The sequence below is a fragment of the Acomys russatus genome, chromosome 4, assembly GCF_903995435.1.
Source record: "Acomys russatus chromosome 4, mAcoRus1.1, whole genome shotgun sequence".
Classification (NCBI taxonomy): Eukaryota; Metazoa; Chordata; class Mammalia; order Rodentia; family Muridae; genus Acomys; species Acomys russatus.
Genome location: NC_067140.1, coordinates 1,001,694 through 1,023,701, shown reverse-complemented (window position 1 = coordinate 1,023,701; position 22,008 = coordinate 1,001,694). Strand labels below are relative to the sequence as shown.

The 22,008-nt window shown below is 46.7% G+C and overlaps 1 protein-coding gene across 1 annotated transcript; it reads left to right on the top strand.

Moving 5' to 3' along the window:
- Positions 1–1,658: 1,658 nt before the first annotated feature.
- On the top strand, positions 1,659–16,800 carry Kif3b (kinesin family member 3B). Its single transcript, XM_051143462.1, is given in 12 exon segments — positions 1,659–2,450; positions 2,453–2,512; positions 2,515–2,601; positions 2,604–2,935; positions 2,938–3,102; positions 6,745–6,846; positions 7,051–7,173; positions 7,277–7,395; positions 9,886–9,999; positions 10,643–10,748; positions 15,955–16,133; positions 16,410–16,800. Coding segments are annotated over 12 exon segments (2,238 nt in total). The 5' UTR covers positions 1,659–1,696; the 3' UTR covers positions 16,507–16,800.
- Positions 16,801–22,008: the final 5,208 nt, after the last annotated feature.

The window sequence follows — 22,008 nt, the reverse complement described above, 5'->3', positions numbered from 1 at the left end:
AGCAAATGAGCTTCTGTTTGTCTTTAATTTTTTAGCGTTTTCCTATTTGCATTCAGAATCTATTACATTGCTGACTGAATTCAGTGCCGTCCTGTACACCTTCACTTATGAGCACACTTTGCATAAGCCGTCTCTTATTGAGTCTTAGAACTGAGAAGTATTCTCAGCACATCTAAGGTACTCAGGCATCGTGCCCAGGGAGCCTTCTCTCTAAAGTGTCCTGGGGCCGGATAGCTCCCCATCCAGGCTGTGTGATACTGCATGCCCAGCAAACATATTACACATGTACCCCCTATTTTTGTGTCCCATGGCAAGCTAGCACTGTACCCTGAGCTCCCCTAAGCAAGGTCCTGTTATAAAGCACAGACTGGCCTCCAACTCAAAATCATCCTATGTAAGCCTCTCAAATGCTAGGATTACAGGCTGCTGCTGCCCAGCTTCTCTTTTTCCATTTTTTAGGTTGTTTTTTGTTTGTTTTTGTTTTTGTTTTGAGACAGGGTCTCTCTGTGTAGCCTTAGCTGTCCTGGACTCACTTTGAAAACCAGGCTGACCTCAACCTCACAGCGATCCGCCTGCCTCTGCCTCCTGGGATTAAAGGCGTGCGCCACCACGGCCGGCTTCCTTTTTTAGTTCTTTAACCTGTTCATTTTCTTATGTGCCTTGGGTGCCTTTCATGTGGTTATTTTGGTGCTAGGTTTGAATCGGTGTTTTTTGCTAACTTGTAACTGTTGAGTTGTGCTTCAGTTGGTAGCTTGTGTTAGGGCTCATTCCTTTTTTTTTTTTTTTTTTTTTCAATAAAATTACTTTTATTTTTAATTTTAGATTTTTAAAATTTTCTTTTGGGGGGAAGATTACAAGGGTGACACATGGATATAAAAAGACTCGGAGATGAGAGGTTGGGGCATACTATATGAAATGTAGGGCTCACTCTTAGGTCCTCTGTTAAGCTCATGCTGTGTAAACTACACACTGTGCTTTGCTTACTAATAGGTCTTGGTATGAATTTTTATTTATTTATTTATTTGCAGTGTTCTGCCTGTATGTAACACGTGCAGGCCAGAAGAGGGCACCAGATTCCATTGTCCATGGTTGTGAGCCATCATGTGGTTGGCTGGGAACTGAACTCAGGACCTTTGGAAGAGGAGGCAGTACTCTTAACCTCTGAGCCATCTCTCCAGCCCCGAATTTTCTTAGATTGACATTAAAGACTATACTGGAGGCTTGGCATGGTAGTGCATGCTTTTATTTATTTATTTATTTTTGGTTTTTTTATTTTTGTTTGTTTGTTAAAGGCGTGTGCCAGCACGCCCAGCTAGTGCATGCTTTTAATCCTAGCACTTGGGAGGCAGAGGCAGGCAGATCTTTGTGAGTTTTAGGCCAGCTTGATCTACAACGAGAGTCTAGGACAGCCAAGGCTGCACAGAGACACCCTGTCTCGAAAAACAAAACAGAAAAAGAATTAGCCAGTTAGAGTCTTTTTACTACTGAAGCTGGTTAAGGTCCCATGAGAAGAAATACTCAGTGTACTAAAATGATTAAAAATGGCTATCAGAAGGTTAGCAAGTAAAGATGATTTGTGTGCCCACTGCTTTCAGCTGTACCATGCTTACACTACTTTTGTCTGTTTTCTAGGATCCTAGCATCCTGAGCCATTTCGGATTTACAGCCCTCAAGGCTAAGCTAATCAGAGTTCATCATGTCCAAGTTAAAAAGCTCAGAGTCAGTCCGGGTGGTGGTTCGCTGTCGGCCCATGAATGGCAAAGAAAAAGCTGCGTCCTATGACAAGGTGGTAGATGTGGATGTGAAGCTGGGCCAGGTGTCTGTGAAGAACCCCAAAGGCACATCCCACGAGATGCCCAAGACCTTCACTTTTGATGCGGTCTATGATTGGAACGCCAAGCAGTTTGAATTATATGATGAGACGTTCCGGCCACTTGTGGACTCTGTCCTGCAGGGCTTCAATGGCACAATTTTTGCCTATGGACAAACGGGAACTGGGAAAACCTACACCATGGAGGGAGTCCGGGGTGACCCTGAGAAAAGAGGGGTCATCCCCAACTCATTCGATCACATCTTCACCCACATCTCTCGATCGCAGAATCAGCAGTACCTGGTCAGGGCGTCTTACTTAGAGATCTATCAGGAAGAGATCCGAGACCTGCTCTCAAAGGATCAGACCAAACGGCTGGAGCTCAAAGAGAGACCTGATACTGGAGTGTACGTGAAGGACTTGTCCTCCTTCGTCACCAAGAGTGTGAAGGAGATAGAGCACGTGATGAACGTGGGGAACCAAAACCGCTCTGTTGGTGCTACCAACATGAACGAGCACAGCTCACGGTCGCACGCCATCTTTGTCATCACAATTGAATGCAGCGAGGTGGGCCTGGATGGGGAAAACCACATCCGGGTGGGAAAACTGAACCTTGTGGATCTTGCTGGCAGCGAGCGGCAGCCAAGACTGGAGCCCAAGGGGAAAGACTGAAGGAAGCGACCAAGATCAACCTGTCCCTTTCAGCCTTGGTAACGTTATCTCTGCCCTGGTAGATGGCAAAAGTACTCATATTCCATACAGAGACTCAAAGCTGACCAGGCTTCTCCAAGATTCCTTGGTGGCAATGCCAAAACTGTGATGGTAGCCAACGTGGGGCCTGCCTCTTACAATGTAGAAGAGACCCTGACCACTTTGAGATATGCCAACCGTGCCAAAAACATTAAGAACAAGCCAAGGGTTAACGAGGACCCAAAGGACGCTCTGCTTCGAGAATTCCAAGAAGAAATTGCTCGGCTCAAGGCCCAGCTGGAAAAACGTTCCATTGGCAGGAGGAAGAGGCGAGAGAAGCGGAGGGAAGGTGGTGGCAGTGGTGGGTGTGGGGAGGAGGAGGAGGAGGAGGAAGGAGAAGAGGGTGAAGAGGAAGGGGATGATAAGGATGATTTACCTGGCGGGAACAGCAAGAAAAACTGGAGATTGAGAAGCGGGCCATTGTAGAGGACCACAGCTTGGTTGCAGAGGAGAAGATGAGGCTGCTGAAGGAGAAGGAGAAAAAGATGGAGGACCTGCGGCGGGAGAAGGATGCTGCGGAGATGCTGGGTGCCAAGATCAAGGTACCATATCCTTCCCTCAGTCCCTTTACCCTTTCAGTACCTTCTCTTTGATCAAGAAAATGATACAGTGGGGCCTTGGCATGGTGACAAACGCCTTTAGTCCCTGCACCCAGGAAGCGGAGGCTGGTTGCTCGTTTGTGAGGCCTACGTAGTAACATCCAGCTACAAAGTGAGACCTTAACTCCCCCATAGAAAGTCAAAACCAAATTACATTCGCGATAATTGTCATGTATGTCCACTGTATGAAGGACAGCAATAAAACCAATACCCAGGCACTTGCTTCCAGTAAGGAATAAGATAGCCGTCTCTTCTTCTTCTCTTCCTCCTCCTCGTCCTTCTTCTCTTCCTCCTCATCTTCCTCCTTTTCCTCTTCCTCCTCCTCCTCTTCCTACTTCTTTCTCCTTTTCTAAAAAAATAGCACTTTAAAAAAAAATATTTGATATTTCTGTTTGTTTGTGCTTTTGAATGAGGGTCTTCCTATGTAGTCCAGTCTGACCCTGATTCACAGCAGTTCTCCTGCCTCAGCCTACTAAGTAATAGGATTACAAGTGTGCACCATTATTCCCAGCTTTTTTTTTTTTTTTTTTTTTTTTTTTTTGGTTTTTCTAGACAGGGTTTCTTTGTGTAGCCTTGGCCATCCTAGACTCTGTAGACCAGGCTGGCCTCGAACTCACAGCGATCCGCCTGCCTCTGCCTCCCGAGTGCTGGGATTAAAGGCGCCAGCGTTTTTTTTTTTTTGTTTTTTTTTAAAACAGGTTGTCATGTACCCCAGACTGGCCTTGAACTTGATAGCAGCCAAGAATGAGCACCGGCACGTGCCACCATGCATTTTTGGTGTGGTGCTGGGGATCAAGGCCCTGTGTTGTTGTTTGTGGGACAAACAATCTACCAATTGAGCCTCAGCCTCAGCTGCCATTTCCTTAGATGCTCCGTGTTCACTTCCCCAAGGCTATCCGTCCTGAAGCCAGTGCCTGTTCTCCTCACGGCTCTGTTGTAGCTCATCTGTCCAGTTTGACAAGGGCTGTTAGTTAAGGTGCTGCCACATTTTCTTTTTATTTACCCATGTTCTGTCCCTAAGAATCTGTACTGATGCCTGTAGTTGTGACCGTCACTGTTACTGTTCTGAATATTCTGTGATGTTTCATTCTCCTCTTTTTTGGGGGGGATGGGTGTTTTGAGACAGGGTTTTTCTGTGTAATAGCTCTGGCTGTCCTGGATGTACTTGGTAGACCAGGCTGGCTTTGAACTCACAGACATCTGCCTGCCTCTGCCTCCCGAGTGCTGGGATTACAGGTGTGCGCCACTGCACTTGGCTCCCTTCTCCTCTTAATGTGGGCCATTTCCTTGTTTGCTGTGTCTGTGCTTGTGCTTGGCTGCAGGAGACCATGTCTATGCAGGCTTCTTGCTGGCACACTTAGATTCCAGAGTGGATCTGTTGAAGCACCCACTTTACTCCTTATCCTACCAACAATGGCGATTGTCCACCTAATTTTTGAATACTGCTGGGAGTAAAGCAGTGTCTTTGTGTGATTTTAGCTCAGTACCCTAGTTGTATAAACCCTGGTTGTACTGTAGCTCAGTACTGCTGCTTAGTTCTACCACACACACCCCACCCCCACCAGTTCTCTGTGCTGCTTGCTTACAGGGGCCTCTGAACCCTACGTGCTGATATGCGTCCTGATGTCTGCCTCGCTTTTCTTTGTGCCAGGTGATATTTGAGAGTGTAGAGACTCCTCAGCTAGTTCAGTGTACTGTTCCCTCGGGGGTCCAAGCTTTGGGATCCCAGTGGGCTTTAATGGCCGAGGAGACTGCAGAGGTGGCCCCTGAGGTCTGAGATGGTCGCCAAATTGCCTCAAGCCAGAATTCCTCTCAAGTATTGGGTTCTTTCTTACTGAATTTATACACATTTTAATTTCTTCTCTAAAATATATACACATTCTCCCACCCCACCCCCAGGTGTGGTCTCACTGTGTAGCTCTGGTTGGCCTGGAGCTGCTATATAGATCGAGCTGGCCTTGAACTCACAGAAAATCATCCTGCCTCTGGCTCATGAGTGCTGAGACTGAAGGTGTACCCCCACATACCCAGTCCTAGTTGAGGTTTCCTTAGGAGCAAGGCCGTGGAGGTTTTGGTTTCAGGACGTCTGTTCCCTTGGCCTTGGCTGCATCTCCATGCTGATAGCTCTCAGTCTGTAGAACGTGCTCGTAGCCTTCTGCCTCCCACAGCCGTCAGCACAGGCTTCCGCCTTCCTGACCCCACTGAGGCCAGATTCCTAGGACTTGTCCCTGCTTGCTCCTCTTCCCACTCTTTTTATGGTCTCCTCAGTCCCAAGGCCTCTTGCTCCTGCCTCACCAGGACCTTTGTAACCCAGCTGTTTGCTCTCTCCCCCACCCCCTGCTGCTCAGCGGCCTCTTGCCTGGGCTCTATCAGCTGCGGCCTTTCAGGAACTCTCTGTTGCAGAAGTCTGATCTTAAACAGTTTGACTGTGTGCGCTCTTGCTCCGCACACCTCGCCGTGCTCCCAGAGGCTCTCAGGAGCAAGCCTGCTGTCCTAACAGGGCTCTGAGGCTTTTGCACCAACCTCTGCTGGCTTTGTCAACTTCCTTCTATCTCCTTGTTTAAAAAATGGGTTTTCTTTCTTAGGCATTCTTCTTCTTCTTTTTATTATTATTATTTTTAAAGTTTTTTGAGACAGGGTTTCTCTGTGCGTAGCTCCGGCTGTCTTAGAATCACTCTGTAGACCAGGTTGGCCTTGAACTCACAGAGATCTGCTTGCTTCTGTCTCCCAAGTGCTGGGATTAAAGGTGTGCACCACCACCTGGCTTGCAATTCCTATTTTCCACTTTGGCTTTTTGTGTAGCTGTCCCTTCAGACAGAAGCTGTCCTCAACTTCCTGTGAAGCTTGATTCCTCTGCCTTCAGCGTGCCTCTCCCACTAATTACTCAAACTTTCCTCATCAAGGCATTCCACACCATCTGCTTGAAGCCTGCTCACTCATCTGTGTCCCTTGCTGGACCCTGAGCCTTATAATCCTCACTGACAGCAGTATCTCGGGTGCAGCACACCAGATATCTGTTAGTGTGTCTAGAGTGGGATTAGTGCTCTGGATAAACAATCCAATAAAGGACTTGGTTAAAAAACAAATAAAAGACACCAAACCCTTGAAAGCCACATGAGTCTCAAGCAGCCAGACCTTCAGTGTCATCAGAGTGAAGTCCCATCCCTTTATGGGCAGGATGCATTTAGTTTCCCTCAGAGAGGGTTATTGCTTCTTTGTTTTGGGGGAGATTTTTTAAGGAACATTAACCACCATTTGGTTGCTGGTAATTGAACTCAGGGCCTTTGGAAGAACAACCAGTGCTTTTAACCTCTGAGCCATCTCTCCAGCCCCTGGGGGAGTTTTTTTGTTTTTGTTTTGTTTTTGTTGTTGTTGTTTGTTTGTTTGTTTTGTTTTGCTTTTGGGCAGAGTCTTAATATGTAGCCCAGGCTAGCCTGCAACTGATAATCCTTCAGCTTCAGCCTCCTGGATTTGGGGACCATAGGTGTGTACCATCATGCTTAGCCAGTCATGAGCCTGCCCTCCAGGCCTTCCTGTGCCTCTGGAAGAGACCACAGAATGGATTTTACTTTGTTTCTCACTCAGGCCATGGAGAGTAAGCTGCTTGTTGGAGGGAAAAATATAGTAGATCATACGAACGAGCAGCAGAAGATCTTGGAGCAGAAACGGCAGGAGATTGCAGAGCAGGTAAGTGCATTCTTCTACTGGGAGGAAGGCGTGGACTGATACGCCTGAGGCCACAGAACAGACACGTGTGGTGTGAGAGCAGCTCCAGAGGGAATGGAGAGGAGCCATCAGCCCCATGCTAGCCGGAGACTGAGGAGCATCCAGACCCGTATTGTGTAGAGCTGGTGAATAGGGCAAGTTAATGAATTTTGTGGTGTCGCTCAGAAACGGCGAGAGAGGGAAATCCAGCAGCAAATGGAAAGTCGGGATGAGGAGACCTTGGAACTGAAAGAGACTTACACCTCATTGCAGCAGGAGGTAGACATCAAGACCAAAAAGCTCAAAAAGGTAGGAGTCAGAGGTGCTAGGAGCCCTGGGGGCGGGCTGGGAGCCCTGGGGGCGGGGCGGGACTGGTTTGGGCAGCCTTTCTCATCTGCGCCCCTCGCGGCAGCTCTTCTCCAAGCTCCAGGCGGTGAAGGCTGAGATCCACGACCTCCAAGAAGAGCACATCAAGGAGCGCCAGGAGCTGGAGCAGACACAGAACGAGCTCACCAGGGAGCTCAAGCTCAAGTGAGTTCCTGGCAGTGCCCTCCATTGGTGCCATTGACTAGGTCCAGGATGGAGCTTCCTGAGGACCACTGGCCAGCCCTGCCACTCCTCTGTCCCCTGCTTGTTCCTGACATGTCAGTCTGCTTCTGTGAGGTCACCACACAGTCTCCCCATCTCCTCACCCTTACCTTCCTGTCCCTTTCAGAGGCTCTGCCCTCACCTGTCACTCAAGAAAGAATCTTTTATTACTTTCATTGTAAACTCTTTCTGATTGATCAAATGAACACCTGAGTACTCATCAACCAGAGTTACTGTTTTCATGAAGCCTAGGCATCTTTTAAAAACTTTATTTATTTAATTTTTGGAACACGGTCTCATGTAGCCCAGTGTGGTCTCAGATTTGCTATGTGGCCAAGGACGGCCCTGAGGTCCAGATGGTATGTGCCATCGTGCCTACTTTATGTTGTGCTGGAGAGCAAACCAAGGCCCTGTGCAAACGCTCCAAGTTAGCTGTGTCCCCAGGCCCCTGAATAATGTATTTTTTAATGCTCTGTAGGTGATAAAGTATAGCAACTTAGGTTTGTCATCTCAGCACTTGGAAGGTTGAGGCAGGAGGATCACAAGCCCAGTTCAGTCTATACAGTGAGATCTTGTCTTAAAAAACAAACAATAATGAGCCAGGCGTGGTGGCGCATGCCTTTAATCCCAGCACTCGGGAGGCAGACGCAGGGAGATTGATATGAGTTTGAGGACAGCCTGGTCTACAAAGTAAGTCCAGGACAGCCAAGGCTACACAAAGAAACCCTGTCTTGAAAAAACCAACAAAACAAAAACCCAACCAAACAATAATGGAAAATCATCTCTGTAGGTGATATTACTGTTTAGCCAACCAACACACCAACAAGATGGATGTCTGCATCTTTCTTTTTCTCTTCTGAGACAGTCTCATGGTGTAATCCTGGCTGATCTGGAACTCATTAGGTGGACCAGATCAAACTCACAGAGAGCTGCCTGTCTCTCCCCCTACCCCCTGCCTCTGCCTGCTTCCTTAGTGCTGGGATTAAAGGTTTTTTCTTTTTCTTTTTTTTCCGAGACAGGGTTTCTCTGTGTAGACTTGGCTGTCCTAGACTAGTTTTGTAGACCAGGCTGGCCTTGAACTCAAGTAAATAAATTTAAAAAAGAGAGAAAATATCACAGCTTTAAACTGTTTGAGGAATCCATTTTTACTGTTATAATCTCTTTTTTTAAAATATCTTCCTTGTGCTGGACTGCTCTTCCAGAGGTCCTGAGTTCAATTCCCAGCAACCACATGGTGACTCATAACCATGTATAATGAGATCTGGTACCCTCTTCTGGCCTGCAGCCACACATGTAGGCAGAATACTGTATAAATAAATAAATCTTAAAATATCTTCCTTAGCACCCTGTATTTCAGAGGCATTTGTCCTGTGCCTATCCCATTGTAACATCCATTTGGCATTGTTTGTCCTGAGGTTTTGTAATAATGGAGGCAAATATGGGCAACCACAATCACAGAGATAATCTAGTGGGTCCCCTCTTCCTGTTTAATATTTTTCTTTTTATTCCTCTTGCTTAGTAGCCCAGGTTGGCCTGAACCCCACTGTGCAGCCCAGGCTGATCTTTTACTCATTATCCCCTGCCTCAGGCTCCAGTGCTAGGACTGCCGCACACAGCACCTGCCAGGTAGTCTGATGCTCTTCTGGGCCACTGCTCAGGGGAGGCTCTTCTTAGGAATCATCTTTATTCTTTTAAAAAATATTTATACAGTGGCCTACATGGACATCTGCAGGCCAGAAGACGGCATCAGGTTACATTATAGATGGTTGTGAACCACCATGTGGTTGCTGGGAATTGGACTCAGGACCTCTGGAAAAGTGCTCTGTGCTCTTAATCTCTGAGCCATCTCTCAGCCCCTTCATCTTTATTCTTGGTGGTCAAGGGAACTTTTATTACACCTTCTTACCAACCTGGATGATTAGAATGGATAGTGTTCCAGCTTGGGCAGCAAGTCACAGGGCTGGGAGAGCAGTTTTATCTCTGGCCTGCATTCAGCAGTGGAGAAGCCCACCACAGATACTGTGGGTACCACATGTTTGCCCTAGTTGGCTTCTGGGCCACGCCTATCATTGTATTCCTGGGACAGGCCACTCTTTGCACCTATCAGGGCTGTACTGTGAACTCTTTGTATCAGCAAAGGAGCAGGTGTCTTTCGTGTTTGTATCTCAGTTCTGTGTGGCATATTGGCCTACAGTACTTGCTCACAAGATGTTTGCGGAGTCACTTACCTAGTTGCTCCATACATTCATGCTCACAGATAGACAACACTCTGATTTATTTTGGTCATGTTGTTTCTGGAGAAAGGTCCTCACTCTAGCCCAGGATGGCAGCATAGACTCAGCTGGCTGAGGCAGGTGGCAGAGAGTATGTGTGTGCCATTGCCTGGCCCTGTGAGCATTCTTCATCTGTGTTAATCTATGTGTATTCTTACAGGCATCTTATTATAGAAAACTTTATTCCCTTGGAAGAGAAGAATAAAATTATGAATAGATCCTTTTTTGATGAAGAAGAAGACCATTGGAAATTACATCCTATAACCAGACTGGAGTAAGTCACTGTTGGCCTGAAGTAGACTTGATGGTGGGAAATCAGAAAGAATGTTATAAGATGGAACTGGGCCCTGGGGTCTGGGGAGAGTGCACTGACACCTGGAGCCCTGATGCTGTGGCAGGCCCAGGCCCAGGAAGGATAAGCTGGGTACCAATTATGGTATTAGAACCTGGGAGGCTTCATCACCCTTGAGCTAGTCAGTTATAGCCTTTCCCATGATCTCAGATTTCCTCCTCCCTATTAAGTGAAGTGTGCTAGGCCACAGGACAAGGGAGTGATTTTGTATGTGTGTCCATCTACACGTGGGCTGTTCTGGGGATGTGGGGCTGTCTGTCAAGGATGCAGAAGCAGTAGTGCTGGTAGCTATGTTTGTCTGCAGTCTGAGAACAAGAGAGTGGCTGGGATTCCTTCCAGGTTAAAAAGAAGCATGGAGCCCACACTGAATCAGATGGCGCCCCAAGCAAAAGGCTGAGCAGTCAGCACCCGGCTCCTGTCAGCCTTAGTCCCAGGAGTTACTGCCTTGAGTTCTCTCTCTGGCTTGGAGTACTTATCAGAGTACTCTGAAGACTATCCTATTGGCCTCATCCTGGGCTGTGGGGCATATTCCAGCAGGGCCTTATCCACTGTCATCTGTTTTCAGGAACCAGCAGATGATGAAACGGCCAGTCTCTGCCGTGGGATACAAGAGACCACTGTGCCAGCATGCCCGGATGTCCATGATGACTCGACCCGAGCCCCGATACAGGGTAAGAAGACCATTCATGGATTTTTTAAAAGTTGTTTAAGTTCTATTCATTTTTTTAAAAAATGTGTGCATGTCTGTTTGTGGGAACAAGGAGGCATGCATGGACATGCCACAGCAAGTATCAGGACAACTTACAGAAGTTGGTTCTTTCCACCATGGGAGTCCTGGGTACAAAACTTAGGTTGACAGGCTTGGTGGCGTGCACCCTTCCTCACAAGCCATCTCGCCAGCTCTGGTGATGTGCCTGTAACCCCAGTGCTGGGGCAGCAGAGAGAAGAGGACCCCTGGGCTCACATCCTAGCCAGTTTAGCCCAATGGGGAGCTGTAGGCCAATGAGGCACCTGTCAGAGGAGGTGAGCAGCATTCTTGAGGATGACGCTGGAGGTGGTTGTCTGGTCTCCACAGACCTGTGCACACCTGCACCTGCATTCACACACACAGATTCAAAACATGAAAGGCAGAGTGAGACTTAGAACCTCAGGTCAAGGAAGGAATGGGGGACAAGCACTCTGTCCTCGGATGCCGGTAGACATCAGCAGTTAAGGAAGCGCTGGCAGTTCTGTGAGGACTTTAGAAAGACACAGATGCTCAGTGGTGAGTCATGGGCCTTTCCTAGGGAGCTACTACTTCATTTAACACGTGTGTCAGTGGCATAGTCACTTAAAGTGACATTATTGAGCACTGTTTAATTACCTCAAAATACCTTGCAATAAAGTGCTATAGATTTTCTATTTCTCCATACTTCCTGAGTGCTGGCCTATACCTGATGTCTGATTGCCCTCTGACTGATCTCTCCTGTCTTCCCTGTGCAGTCAGTCCTGTTGTTTAGAGGGCAGGTAGCTGGTACGTGATGGACTGGGAGACACTGTCAAAGTCACTTTTATTCTTCTGGCTCAACTGTTGTTTGGGAGGCTTGCTACCTCCTTCTGCTGGCCTAGGCCTGGTCCTGGAAGCTTTTAGCCTCTGTATAATCTAACCTAGGCCTAGAATGTTTTCAGCCTCGAGATATACTGCTTAATACGCTCACCCTTATTTGTTCTTTCTGGGCTCTGGGCTGGCTGGTTCAACTCAGCTGTTCTGGCTCAAACTCCTCTCCCAACTGACTTATTTAATCTAGCTTCTGTCAGCCCAGAATGCCTCTGCTTGCCTTCAAACTAACTCAGCAATCTGCTCTAATCTTCTGGCTTCTCATTTTCTGGCTCATTCTGTCTTCACCTGAGCTCTCTCTCTCTGCAACCAATCTTTCTATTACTGTTCTGGTTAAAAAACAAAACAAAAACAAACAAACAAACAAACAAAAAACGCCTCCTCTCCCTGAAAAACTGCCTCTTAAGTAGTTTCCCTTTCCTCATGAGAGTTGGGTGTATCCTATTCTGTCAAATCTCTGATTCGTCACCTTTTCTGCCACTCAATTAGATATCATTTTCAAACATGGGTGCTCACTTCTACAAACTACTTTACTTTTATTTGGGATTAAAGGCATGTGTCACTACGCCTGGATCCAAACTTTTCTTTACCTGATACTTGCTCAATACCAGCCTGGCCTTGAACTCAGATCTGTTTGCCTCCGTCTCCTGGATTTAAGGCATGTTTGTATTCCAGCCAAATCCCACAGACCTAGATCTTTGGATGTGATCTGTTGCCAGAGCAGCCGTGTTCTGCATAAGACGCTATGTATTGCTAAGATATAAAACAGTTTGTACTTTTCATGATGACACATATCTGCAATCCAGCATGCATGAAGTAACTAAGAGCTAGCCTGGTCTATATAAATGTTCCAGGCCAGCCAAAGTTACATATAAAAACCATATCTCAACACGCAAGCAAAACAAGAATGTAAAGGTTGGTGCTAGAACCTGGTGTGTGAAATACATGAATATGTGAACTGTGCTTGTCTCTGACTGGTACTCAATGTAAAGGTCCTTCATTGTATTTTGCAACTATCTGTGAGCAACCTGTATTATTTTTGTTTTTTTGTTTGTTTGTTTGTATGTTTTTTTTTTTTTTTTTTTTTGGTTGTCATTTTTTGAGACAGGGTTTCTCTATGTAGCCTTGGCTGTCCTGGACTCGCTTTGTAGATGCGGCTGGCCTCGAACTCACAGTGATCTGCCTGCCTCTGCCTCCCAAGTGTTAGGATTTAAGGCGTGGGCCACCACCACCCAGCTTAAGTTGGTGGTTTTGTTTTTTGTGTGTGTGTGTTATTTTTTAATTTTTAAAAAAAGATTTATTTATTATGTATACCAGAAGGGGGCACCAGATTTCATTATAGATGATTGTGAGCCACCATGTGGTTGCTGGGAATTGAGCTCAGTACCTTTGGAAGAGCAACCAGTGCCCTTAACCTCCTAGCCATCTCTCTAGCCCTGTATTATTTTTGTAATGAAAGATTTTCACAGGATCATATTCTATATAGCTCAGCCTGGCCTCAAACCTATATGTAACCCAAAATATCTTCAAACCCAGGCAATCCTGCTTCAGTCTCCCAAGCACTTGAGATTACATGTATGAGCCATCATAACTGGTTCATTTCAAAATTTAAAAAAAAAAAAATTTTTTTTCATCTTCCCTTCAAGCCAGAGCCAGATGAACTAGATACTGTTCCTCTTGGTGTTTAGTCATTTAAAATAGAGAAAGGAAAGTAAAACCTGCTTATTGTGTGGGATTTTACAGGGAGGAAGAAGAGCAGGGTCAGGCAGAAGCCTCCGATGCGTTTTTTACTAGCATTTTCAGATGGTGCATAACTTGTCAGGTTTTTGTAACTGAGTCAAAAAAAAAAAAAAAAAGGGCGGGGGGGGTGGTTAAATGCACAAATAAAACGTGTGGCTTTCCAGGGGACAGACGTGATCAAAAGTGGAACTGAAAGCAGTAAACTGGATGCCTAGTTCTAGCTATCTGCCTGTCTCACTGGAGAAACTGTGTCGCTGTTTGGATATTTCACACTGATGAATAGCGCCCCTCCTGGCTCTCCCAAGCGCTAGGCTAGACTTCCTGGAGGCGGTGGGCAGTGGCTGTGGCATGGTGCTGGCTGGTCTCTCTGTACTCTGGAAAGGGCTCATTCACCGCATGATGGTCTGGGATGAGACGACTCACAGGCCGATTATCAAGCAGGGCCACAACCGCGTCCCTCAAGTGGAGCTCAAGCACACGCCCTGCCCTGCCCTGCACCTGCTCCCCAGGGGCGCACAGACGCTGCTGCCTCCCGAGCAGCTGGAACAACCATGTCATCTATTAGTGCTGACTGTTTTCTTCTTTGTACCTTTTCACATCTTGTAAGAGACATGTTTATTGCAAAAAAACAAAAGCAGAAAATTTCAGGAAATTGGGGTAGAGAATTAAAATCTCCTGTCTTGAGTATGATCGCTCCCACCTCGGAGGATGAGGCTGGAGGACTGCCATGAGTCTCAGGCTACTTCATGTACATAGGATAGAAGGAGATCTCTCTCTCTCTCTCACTCACACTCACACACACACACACACACACACACACACACACACACACACACACACACACGCAGAGAGAGACAGATAGACAGATAGACAGACAGCTAGGTAGGAGAGAGACAGGGAAGATAATTCAAAAGACAGAATAATCTATAAATAGCATTATATAATCAAAAAGGTTCCAAGAAGATACTGGCACTTACTTACTTACAGTCATGTGTACTGCAAAGCCTAGAAACATGAAACCAGACTCAATGAATTGGAGGGAGAAATAGGTTAAATATTATAGTTGGCAGCTTCACTACAATTTCAAGTAATTAACAAGGAAACAGTAGATCTGAGCAATATTGAAGACAAATTAAACTAACACACATCTGTAAAACACTTAACTCGTCCCCTCCACCCCACCTACCCCAAATAATTCAAAACATGCATTACCCTAAGTACACACCGGATACTGTGTTCACACCAAAGAATTAAACATACATATTGTCCTAGTTAGCTCTGATTGTCAGCTTGACCCAGCCTAGACTCACCTGAACACTTGGATTGAAGAATTGTGTAGATCAGATGGGTCTGTGGGCATATCTGTGGGGATTTATCTTGATTATTAATTGATGCAGGAGGGCCCAGCCTGCTGTGTTTGGCATTATCCCTATGAAGGGGTTCCTGGCTGTAGGAGAAAGTTAGCCAGCTAACATTTCTCATGGTTCCCGCTGTACTCCCCTGCTGTTAATGTGTCCCCTGGTCAGAGCACAGAATAGCAGGCAGGCCTGCCTCCAGGTTCCGGCCTCAACTTTTTTGTGTGTGGTTTTTTGAGACAGGGTTTCTCTGTGTAGCCTTGGCTGTCCTGGACTCATTTTGTAGACCAGGCTGGCCATGAACTGACAACGATCCACCTGCCTCAGCCTCCTGAGTGCTGGGAATAAAGGCCTGAGCCACCATGCCCGGCCCTGCCTTGACTTTCTACCTTCACTTCCTTCAACGATGGAATATGATCTGAAGTATACAATAAAACTCCCCCTCCCCCATGGATTGTTTTTGATCATGGCATTTGTCACAGCAACAGAAAAGAAACTATGACATATGAGATGGCTCCGTGGTTAAGCACACTGGCTGAGGACTCTGGTTCAATTCCCAGCCACCTACATGACAGCTCACACTTGCCTGTAACTCCAGTCCCAGGGGATCTGACACCCCCACACATATATACATGTAGGCAAAACACCAGTGCACCAAAAAAATCATAATTCTTTAAAGTGAACAATAGAAAACACCTGACATTTGGCTCCCACACACATATGTGCAAACACAAATGTATGCACAAACAACTATCATTCTAGACAGGCTCTTTTAAAACATTTTTCCATTACATTTATTTGTGTGTTTGAGTGCACATGTGTTATGACACACGTGTGTGCAGATCAGAGGAAAACGGTGGGAGTCAATTCTCTTTCTACTATGTGGGCTACTGAGGTCATCAGGCTTGGTAGCAGGCACCTTTAATTGCTGATCCATTTTGCCAGCCCTCCTGAGAGGTTCTTTCTTTACTTTCTTTTTTTTCAAGACTGGGTTTCTCTGTGTAGCCTTGTCTGTCCTGGACTCACTTTGTGTAGACCATGTTGGCTTTGAACTTAGATCTGCCTGCCTCTGTCTCCCTGAGTCTGGCATTACTTGGGAGGCTCTTATGGCAAGTAGCTTGCAATTCTGGTCTCAGAGGGTGTCCAGCTTCCTTGTCCTCGCTGATGACTGCTGTGCTTCCGCAGGCAGAGAACATCATGCTCTTGGAGTTAGATATGCCCAGCCGGACGACCAGGGACTATGAGGGCCCAGCCATTTCTCCCAGGGTCCAGGCTGCACTGGATGCGGCTCTGCAGGATGAAGATGAGATTCAGGTGGATGCATCATCCTTTGAAAGCACTGCAAACAGAAAACCCAAGGCCAGGTGAGTGGCTTCTGGTGACCTGTTTTTGAAAGGCCATTTGAGGCAGGTGCAGTAGTGAATGCTTTAACCCCAAGCACTCAGGAGGCCACGGTCCCAGCCCTTGTTCATTCTCACCTACGCTTGCTGAGCACCCAAGTCTCTCCTTTCAGGTTTCATACCTCTCCTAGGCTAGTGGGTTTACAGTTCGAAGAATTCTGGTTTTCAGGCCACTGAGGGAAGGGCACCTCCAAATGTGCATGCCTCTTGGTAATGTCTACATATGTTTGACTTTTGCAGGCCCAAGAGTGGCAGGAAATCGGGATCCACCTCTTCCTCCTTAGGAAACCCTGCATCTCAGTTTTACCCACAGTCTCGGGGGCTGGTTCCCAAGTAACCCAGCATCCCCTCCCAGGGTGGGACAGCATTGTCTTCTGAGAGAAGAGCGCATACAATACAGCAGAGATGACTTGAGCCTAAACTCAGAACCATTCCCTCCCGAGGCGGAGTGCTGGCCTCTTTGCAGGTTAGCCGACATAATCTGCTGAAGATGCTGGTCCTGCTCTGGCACTCAGTTCCTCTGGGAAGTGTCCTTTAATTAGCATCTCAGAAATGCATGGGTAAAATAAAGTGCAAAGTCCACATGGACAGCAAGAGAGTGACCGTGACCGTGCTTTCCTTCTGTCTCCCCTCCCCATCTTCCGTTCCTCTCCTCTCCTCCCCCCCCTCCTCTCCTCTCTCTCCTGTCTTCACACCAGGCTCCCTTCTTGTTAAACAGTGTGGAGTCAAGGCCTCCTTAGGCCCATGTGTGTGGAGCCTCCACGTAAAATGACAGTGGAGCCGAGTAGTGAGATCCCTGGAACACTAACAGGTGCCGGCTTTTGTCAGGTGAAATGAAAGATCTCACTTGGATCCAAGCCCCAGGATGGCACAGTCAGCAATCCAGCTTCCGGGCCCTCAGGCTGAGTAGATCTGCCTGTGGAGTCTGTGGAGTGGGGCACTGGCTTCCGGTTCCTGCTCCAGAAGCAATAGAGATGACATTTCCTTTGCCTCCTGGGAGAGTTTGGGGAAACAGCTTTTGTAAAACCTCAAACCCATGACCATTCCTGTTAAAGACCTAAGTCTATAAACCAGTGCCATGTCCATCTACCATGTCACCTTACTCTTCATTTGTCACTGTCCTTCCCCAAGTACACATGCTCTGAGTGGACACATGCAGACCCTCCTGCAGAGTGTGCTTCCAGGTGGGTCTCTGTGTGGGAGAAGGGAGGCTGGCTCTGCCTCCTCCGATGGAACTCGAGTTGGGGAAAGGCTTCAGGAAGGGCTCCTCTGAACTCCCCATCTGGATCCACACTGTCATGGGAGCAGAAGAGTGAGTAGGCCGCTGCAGAGCTGGAGGCAGGAGACTCAGAGCAGAAGGAAAGGGAAGACAGAGGTGGCAGCAAAGGAATCCTAACTGCCTGAAGCAGAAAGCATCTGACTCCTAGAAGCGTGACTCCCAGGCTTGGAGCCCTAGGTGCTGGCAAGAAGAGGCTCTGAGGAAGGAGGGTCAAAGGAGCGTTCACACTTCCTGTTTACATAGACTAGTTTGGTTTATAAGTTTTAGTTCTTCATATTATGGCACCTTGAGCTTTGTTATATGTTGGTCATTAGGTGATAGTTACTTATTTTCAAGAGAAATGCATGAGTGTGGGGGCCTGTGTGTGCACAGCAGTGCCTGTGCTCTGGGTGTGTCTGTAAGAGAGACTGAAACTGGCCCAATTTGAGAAACACTCCAGCGTGCAGTCTTTGCCTTTGTGTTAATGGCCCATGGATTGACTAATCCAGGTAGAAGTATGCCCCATGTTGTGTCTGAGTCCATGACCCAAGCCTGAGGGGACAGTCTCAGTCCCCAAGTCTGCCACCCTGGTGCACCTTGCTGGCATGGTGCCTCAGGAAGATGGCACCTCATATGGGCCTTGAGATATGTTTTAACTCAACTGCTAGGTCTCCAAGTACATTCTGGATCAGATCCCATGAGGAGGAGAAGGTACCAAGTGCAATGTCTTGATATTCTGTAAAATGGAGATCCGTGTATCTCTGTGTTGGTGAGCATTCTTTGTGAGCCCAGAGCCCTGTTTAGCAGTTCCTAGGATGTAATGCAACCAGTCCTCATCTTTTCTTGGGCTCAAACCCTGCTTCTTCCTTATGTACTAAGAACTTGCTTGTTTAAATGGGAACCAAATGATGGGATGAGTGGTCTAAGATGACTGTCTGCTGGTGATACTTGGCTCTCTTACCACATTTCCTCACAGCTTGTCTGAATTCTGTAGGCTAAAAACATTTGTGAAGCAAAGCAAAGGATTGAAAACTGAAGGTAATATCTTAGCTTAATCCTGGTGTCTTGAAGTGGCTGATGTGATTTGGGGGCGAGTGTCAAGTGACACATAGAACTCTTCCAAGAAGACAAAAGAAAAAAGCCAGCTAGCAGACACATTATTAAAGCAAGCTTGCCCTGTTCTCAGCTGTGTTCCTACAGTGGTCTGTGACACCAAGTAGAGGGCCACTCATGTGGCAATGAAGCTGTCCCTTCCCAAGGAGCCTCTGGTGCTTTTCTCTCAACATGGATCCGATACTGAAGAGAGCAGATGGTAAAATGTCCTGCTGCCCACAGAATGCTGCTGCTTTGAGTTCTGAATGGAGCCAAGAGTATAGAGGACACATGAAGCTCCCTGAGGGACCAAAGCTTTATGCTGGTACCTAGAATGTTCTGGAATGCTGGAAGGCCTTCATGCCTGCAGCAGCTACTGTAGTCTAGAAGCAAGTCTTTAAAAGGATCCAAGAAGACCCATCTGGGAAGAGTTTGCTGCTGTGCATACAATCCTTATCGGACACTTTCCCTCTGATCAGTAGAATGTATCTGGCTTCAAATGATACAGTTTCCAGACCCTTACAGTCAGAATCAGAGGCCATAGACCATAGGCATGAAGCACTTTCTTAAGACTGACCTACGTTGGATTGCTCCCTGTCTGATGCCTGCATGCTGCTTGACTTGTTCCACCTACACCTCCATGACCAAGGGTGCCAGAGTGCGGTACAGCTCGGGCACGGGCCACTGTCTGCTCTTCCTGACTCTTGTTAAACCCTCCCTCACTGAATGTAGACCCTGCCAAGTTTCTGAGAAGTGTCCATTCCCTGTTAACACAGACTATCAGTTCTGCCTCACGTTTGCCTCTCAAGTTTGAGGGGTACTGTGAACACCTTGGACCATCCAGACACCATCCATGGATGAATGGGGCTACTAATGTACTCTAAAAGCCATAATACAAAGCTCAGAGGGAACTGGGTAAGAAAAGCATGCCCCACAGTAACCATGCAAGTCTTGATAGGGTACTTAAAGATTCTAACACCTTCCTCTCTGACCGTCCCTTGAATGAAATGCTTCTGAGTTTATTTCAATGAGTGATGTGGGCAGGCAGGAGACGAGGGCTTGATGGCTCTTTGGAGTTACTATTGATCTTGACCTTCTCATTGGCTGTCATTAGATAAAGGCTATGCCAATACTTGGGACTCTTTTAAGTTTTACAATTGATATTTATTTGTATTATCTCTTTGACTAGCAATGTAAAGTGATTCTAAATAAGATGTGTAATAAAAATCAGATTTATTGTATCTACAAAAAGATGTCCTTGTAAATGATCAGTGCCTTCCAAAGTTACTGGCCTATAGCTTATATTCTGTGATTTTCTTTCAACATTTAAACTGTTTGAGATAGAGAACAGGAGAACATCAGCATTGAATTATAATGCTGATATTTAAAAAAATACAGTTAGGAGAGTAGCAAAATAAGGACAGGGCTAGAGGCAAGGCTCAGTGGTAGAGCTCTTGCCTAGCATGTGCAAGCCCTATCTTTGATCCCCAGCATCACCAAAAGGAAGGAAGGACAGAAGGGGAAAAAAAGGATAAAAACCATGTGTCATGTTTTTGTAGCAGTTCCCGACCTGAGGGGTACTTGAGTCTAGACAAGAGGTATGGAAACTTTCACCTTTAAAGTTCTTTTAAAGGTATTATACGTTATACAATTTAATCTAAAATATGCCCATGTCTTTAAAAGGAAACAAATGTCTTAGTGTTTACCATCAGGAAACCAAAATATTAAAAATGGGCCTCGTGTCTCCTATTTCAAGGTGTGCTGGGTGAACCTCAGCATGCTAGGTGAACATCTCCTCCTGAGGAAGAATGGAACCAACAGGAGGAACCTTGTATTAGTCCTCTTTTGTGATACAAGTCAGTGGCCAAACACAACTTACAGAAGAGTTTATTCTGATTCAGTGTCGGTGGGTCAGAGTCCACCATGGCAGGAAGGCATGGCAGCAAGCAGCAGGAAACGCACAGTTCACACCTCAGCCATACAGGAAGCAGATAAGAAGAACTGGAAGTGGGCAAGTTTATGAGCTCTTAAAGCCCACCCCACTGACGTACTTCGTCCAGCAAGCCTCCTCAAAGTTCCACAACCTCCCTAAGCAGCTGCCATCTGGGGACCAAGTTTGTTTGTTTTGTTTTTCAAGATAGGTTTTTTTCCGTGAAGCTCTGTCTGTCCTGTAACTCACTCTGTAAACTAGGCTGGACTCGAACTCACAGCAACCTGCCTGCCCCTGCCTCCCAAGTGCTGGGATTAAAGGTGTGAGTCACCACACTCGGTGCTGGGGATCAAGTTTTAAATTTATGTGTCTGTGGGAGGTGGCTCTCATTTAAACCACCAAAACCTCAGACTTCAGACTCTGAGCTGGGTTTGAAATCTATCACTGACTTGGCTCTCTAGATTTAATGTACTTCTCTAAATTTTGGAGCCCATGTCAGGTGTGGTGAGAATAACCTTGCAGGGCCCTTGTGAGGATTAGCAATATAGTGAAAGCAACCAGTGCAGTGTGTGCGGGCGCAACATTCAACAGTGTTGTCGATGCTATGATAAAGCCGTGTGCGAAGGGAGATGTGATGACTAGTCTGTGTAACAGGAAACCAGGGGTCAGTACTGAGCAAACCAACTTTACATCTGTTACTAGCCAAAAGGCTCAGAAGCCATCGTTAGCAGACTTTAAGGAAAAGCAGCTAATCATTTAACAATTATCAAGTACCTACTGTGTACCAAGCCATTTAGGTACTGTGTAACAGCACTGAGATAGTTCCTGGCACACGGAAAGGGGACAGTGCTTGCACTTTAAAGGGGAAGCGTTGACCAAAGTCAGATAAATACAGGCTTTAACCCCAGTGCTGAAGAGGCAGAAGCAGGTGGGTTTCTGTGAGTTCAAGGCCAGCGTTGTCTACATAGCAAGTTCCAGGCCAGCCAAGGTTGCATAGAGACCCTGTCTCAAAAATAGTAAAACCCAAAGTATTTTCATAATTCCCATGAAGTAGCATGATAAGAATAGTGGGTTAGCCGGGCGTGGTGGCGCACGCCTTTAATCCCAGCACTCGGGAGGCAGAGGCAGGCGGATCACTGTGAGTTCGAGGCCAACCTGGTCTACAAAGTGAGTCCAGGACGGCCAAGGCTACACAGAGAAACCCTGTCTCGAAAAACCAAAAAAAAAAAAAAAAAAAAAAAAAAAAAGAATAGTGGGTTAGTAAGTAAAGATACGGCACCGACTGGGTTCTAGAATACAGAGTGAGCAGGACATGGAAGAAGGAAGGGTTTGCGACAAGACGGGGCAGCACCTATGATGGCCTCGTAGAAGAGGGCGAGCCACGGCGCATGCGCAGTCCTTTACCCTCACTGGAGGGAAGTGTGCAGAACTTCTACAGAAAGGTTCCCCAGGATAGGAGTCTCAAGACACACACACACACACACACACACACACACACACACACACACACACACACACAAAAAAAAAAAAAAAAAAAAAAAAAAAGAAAAGAAAAAGAA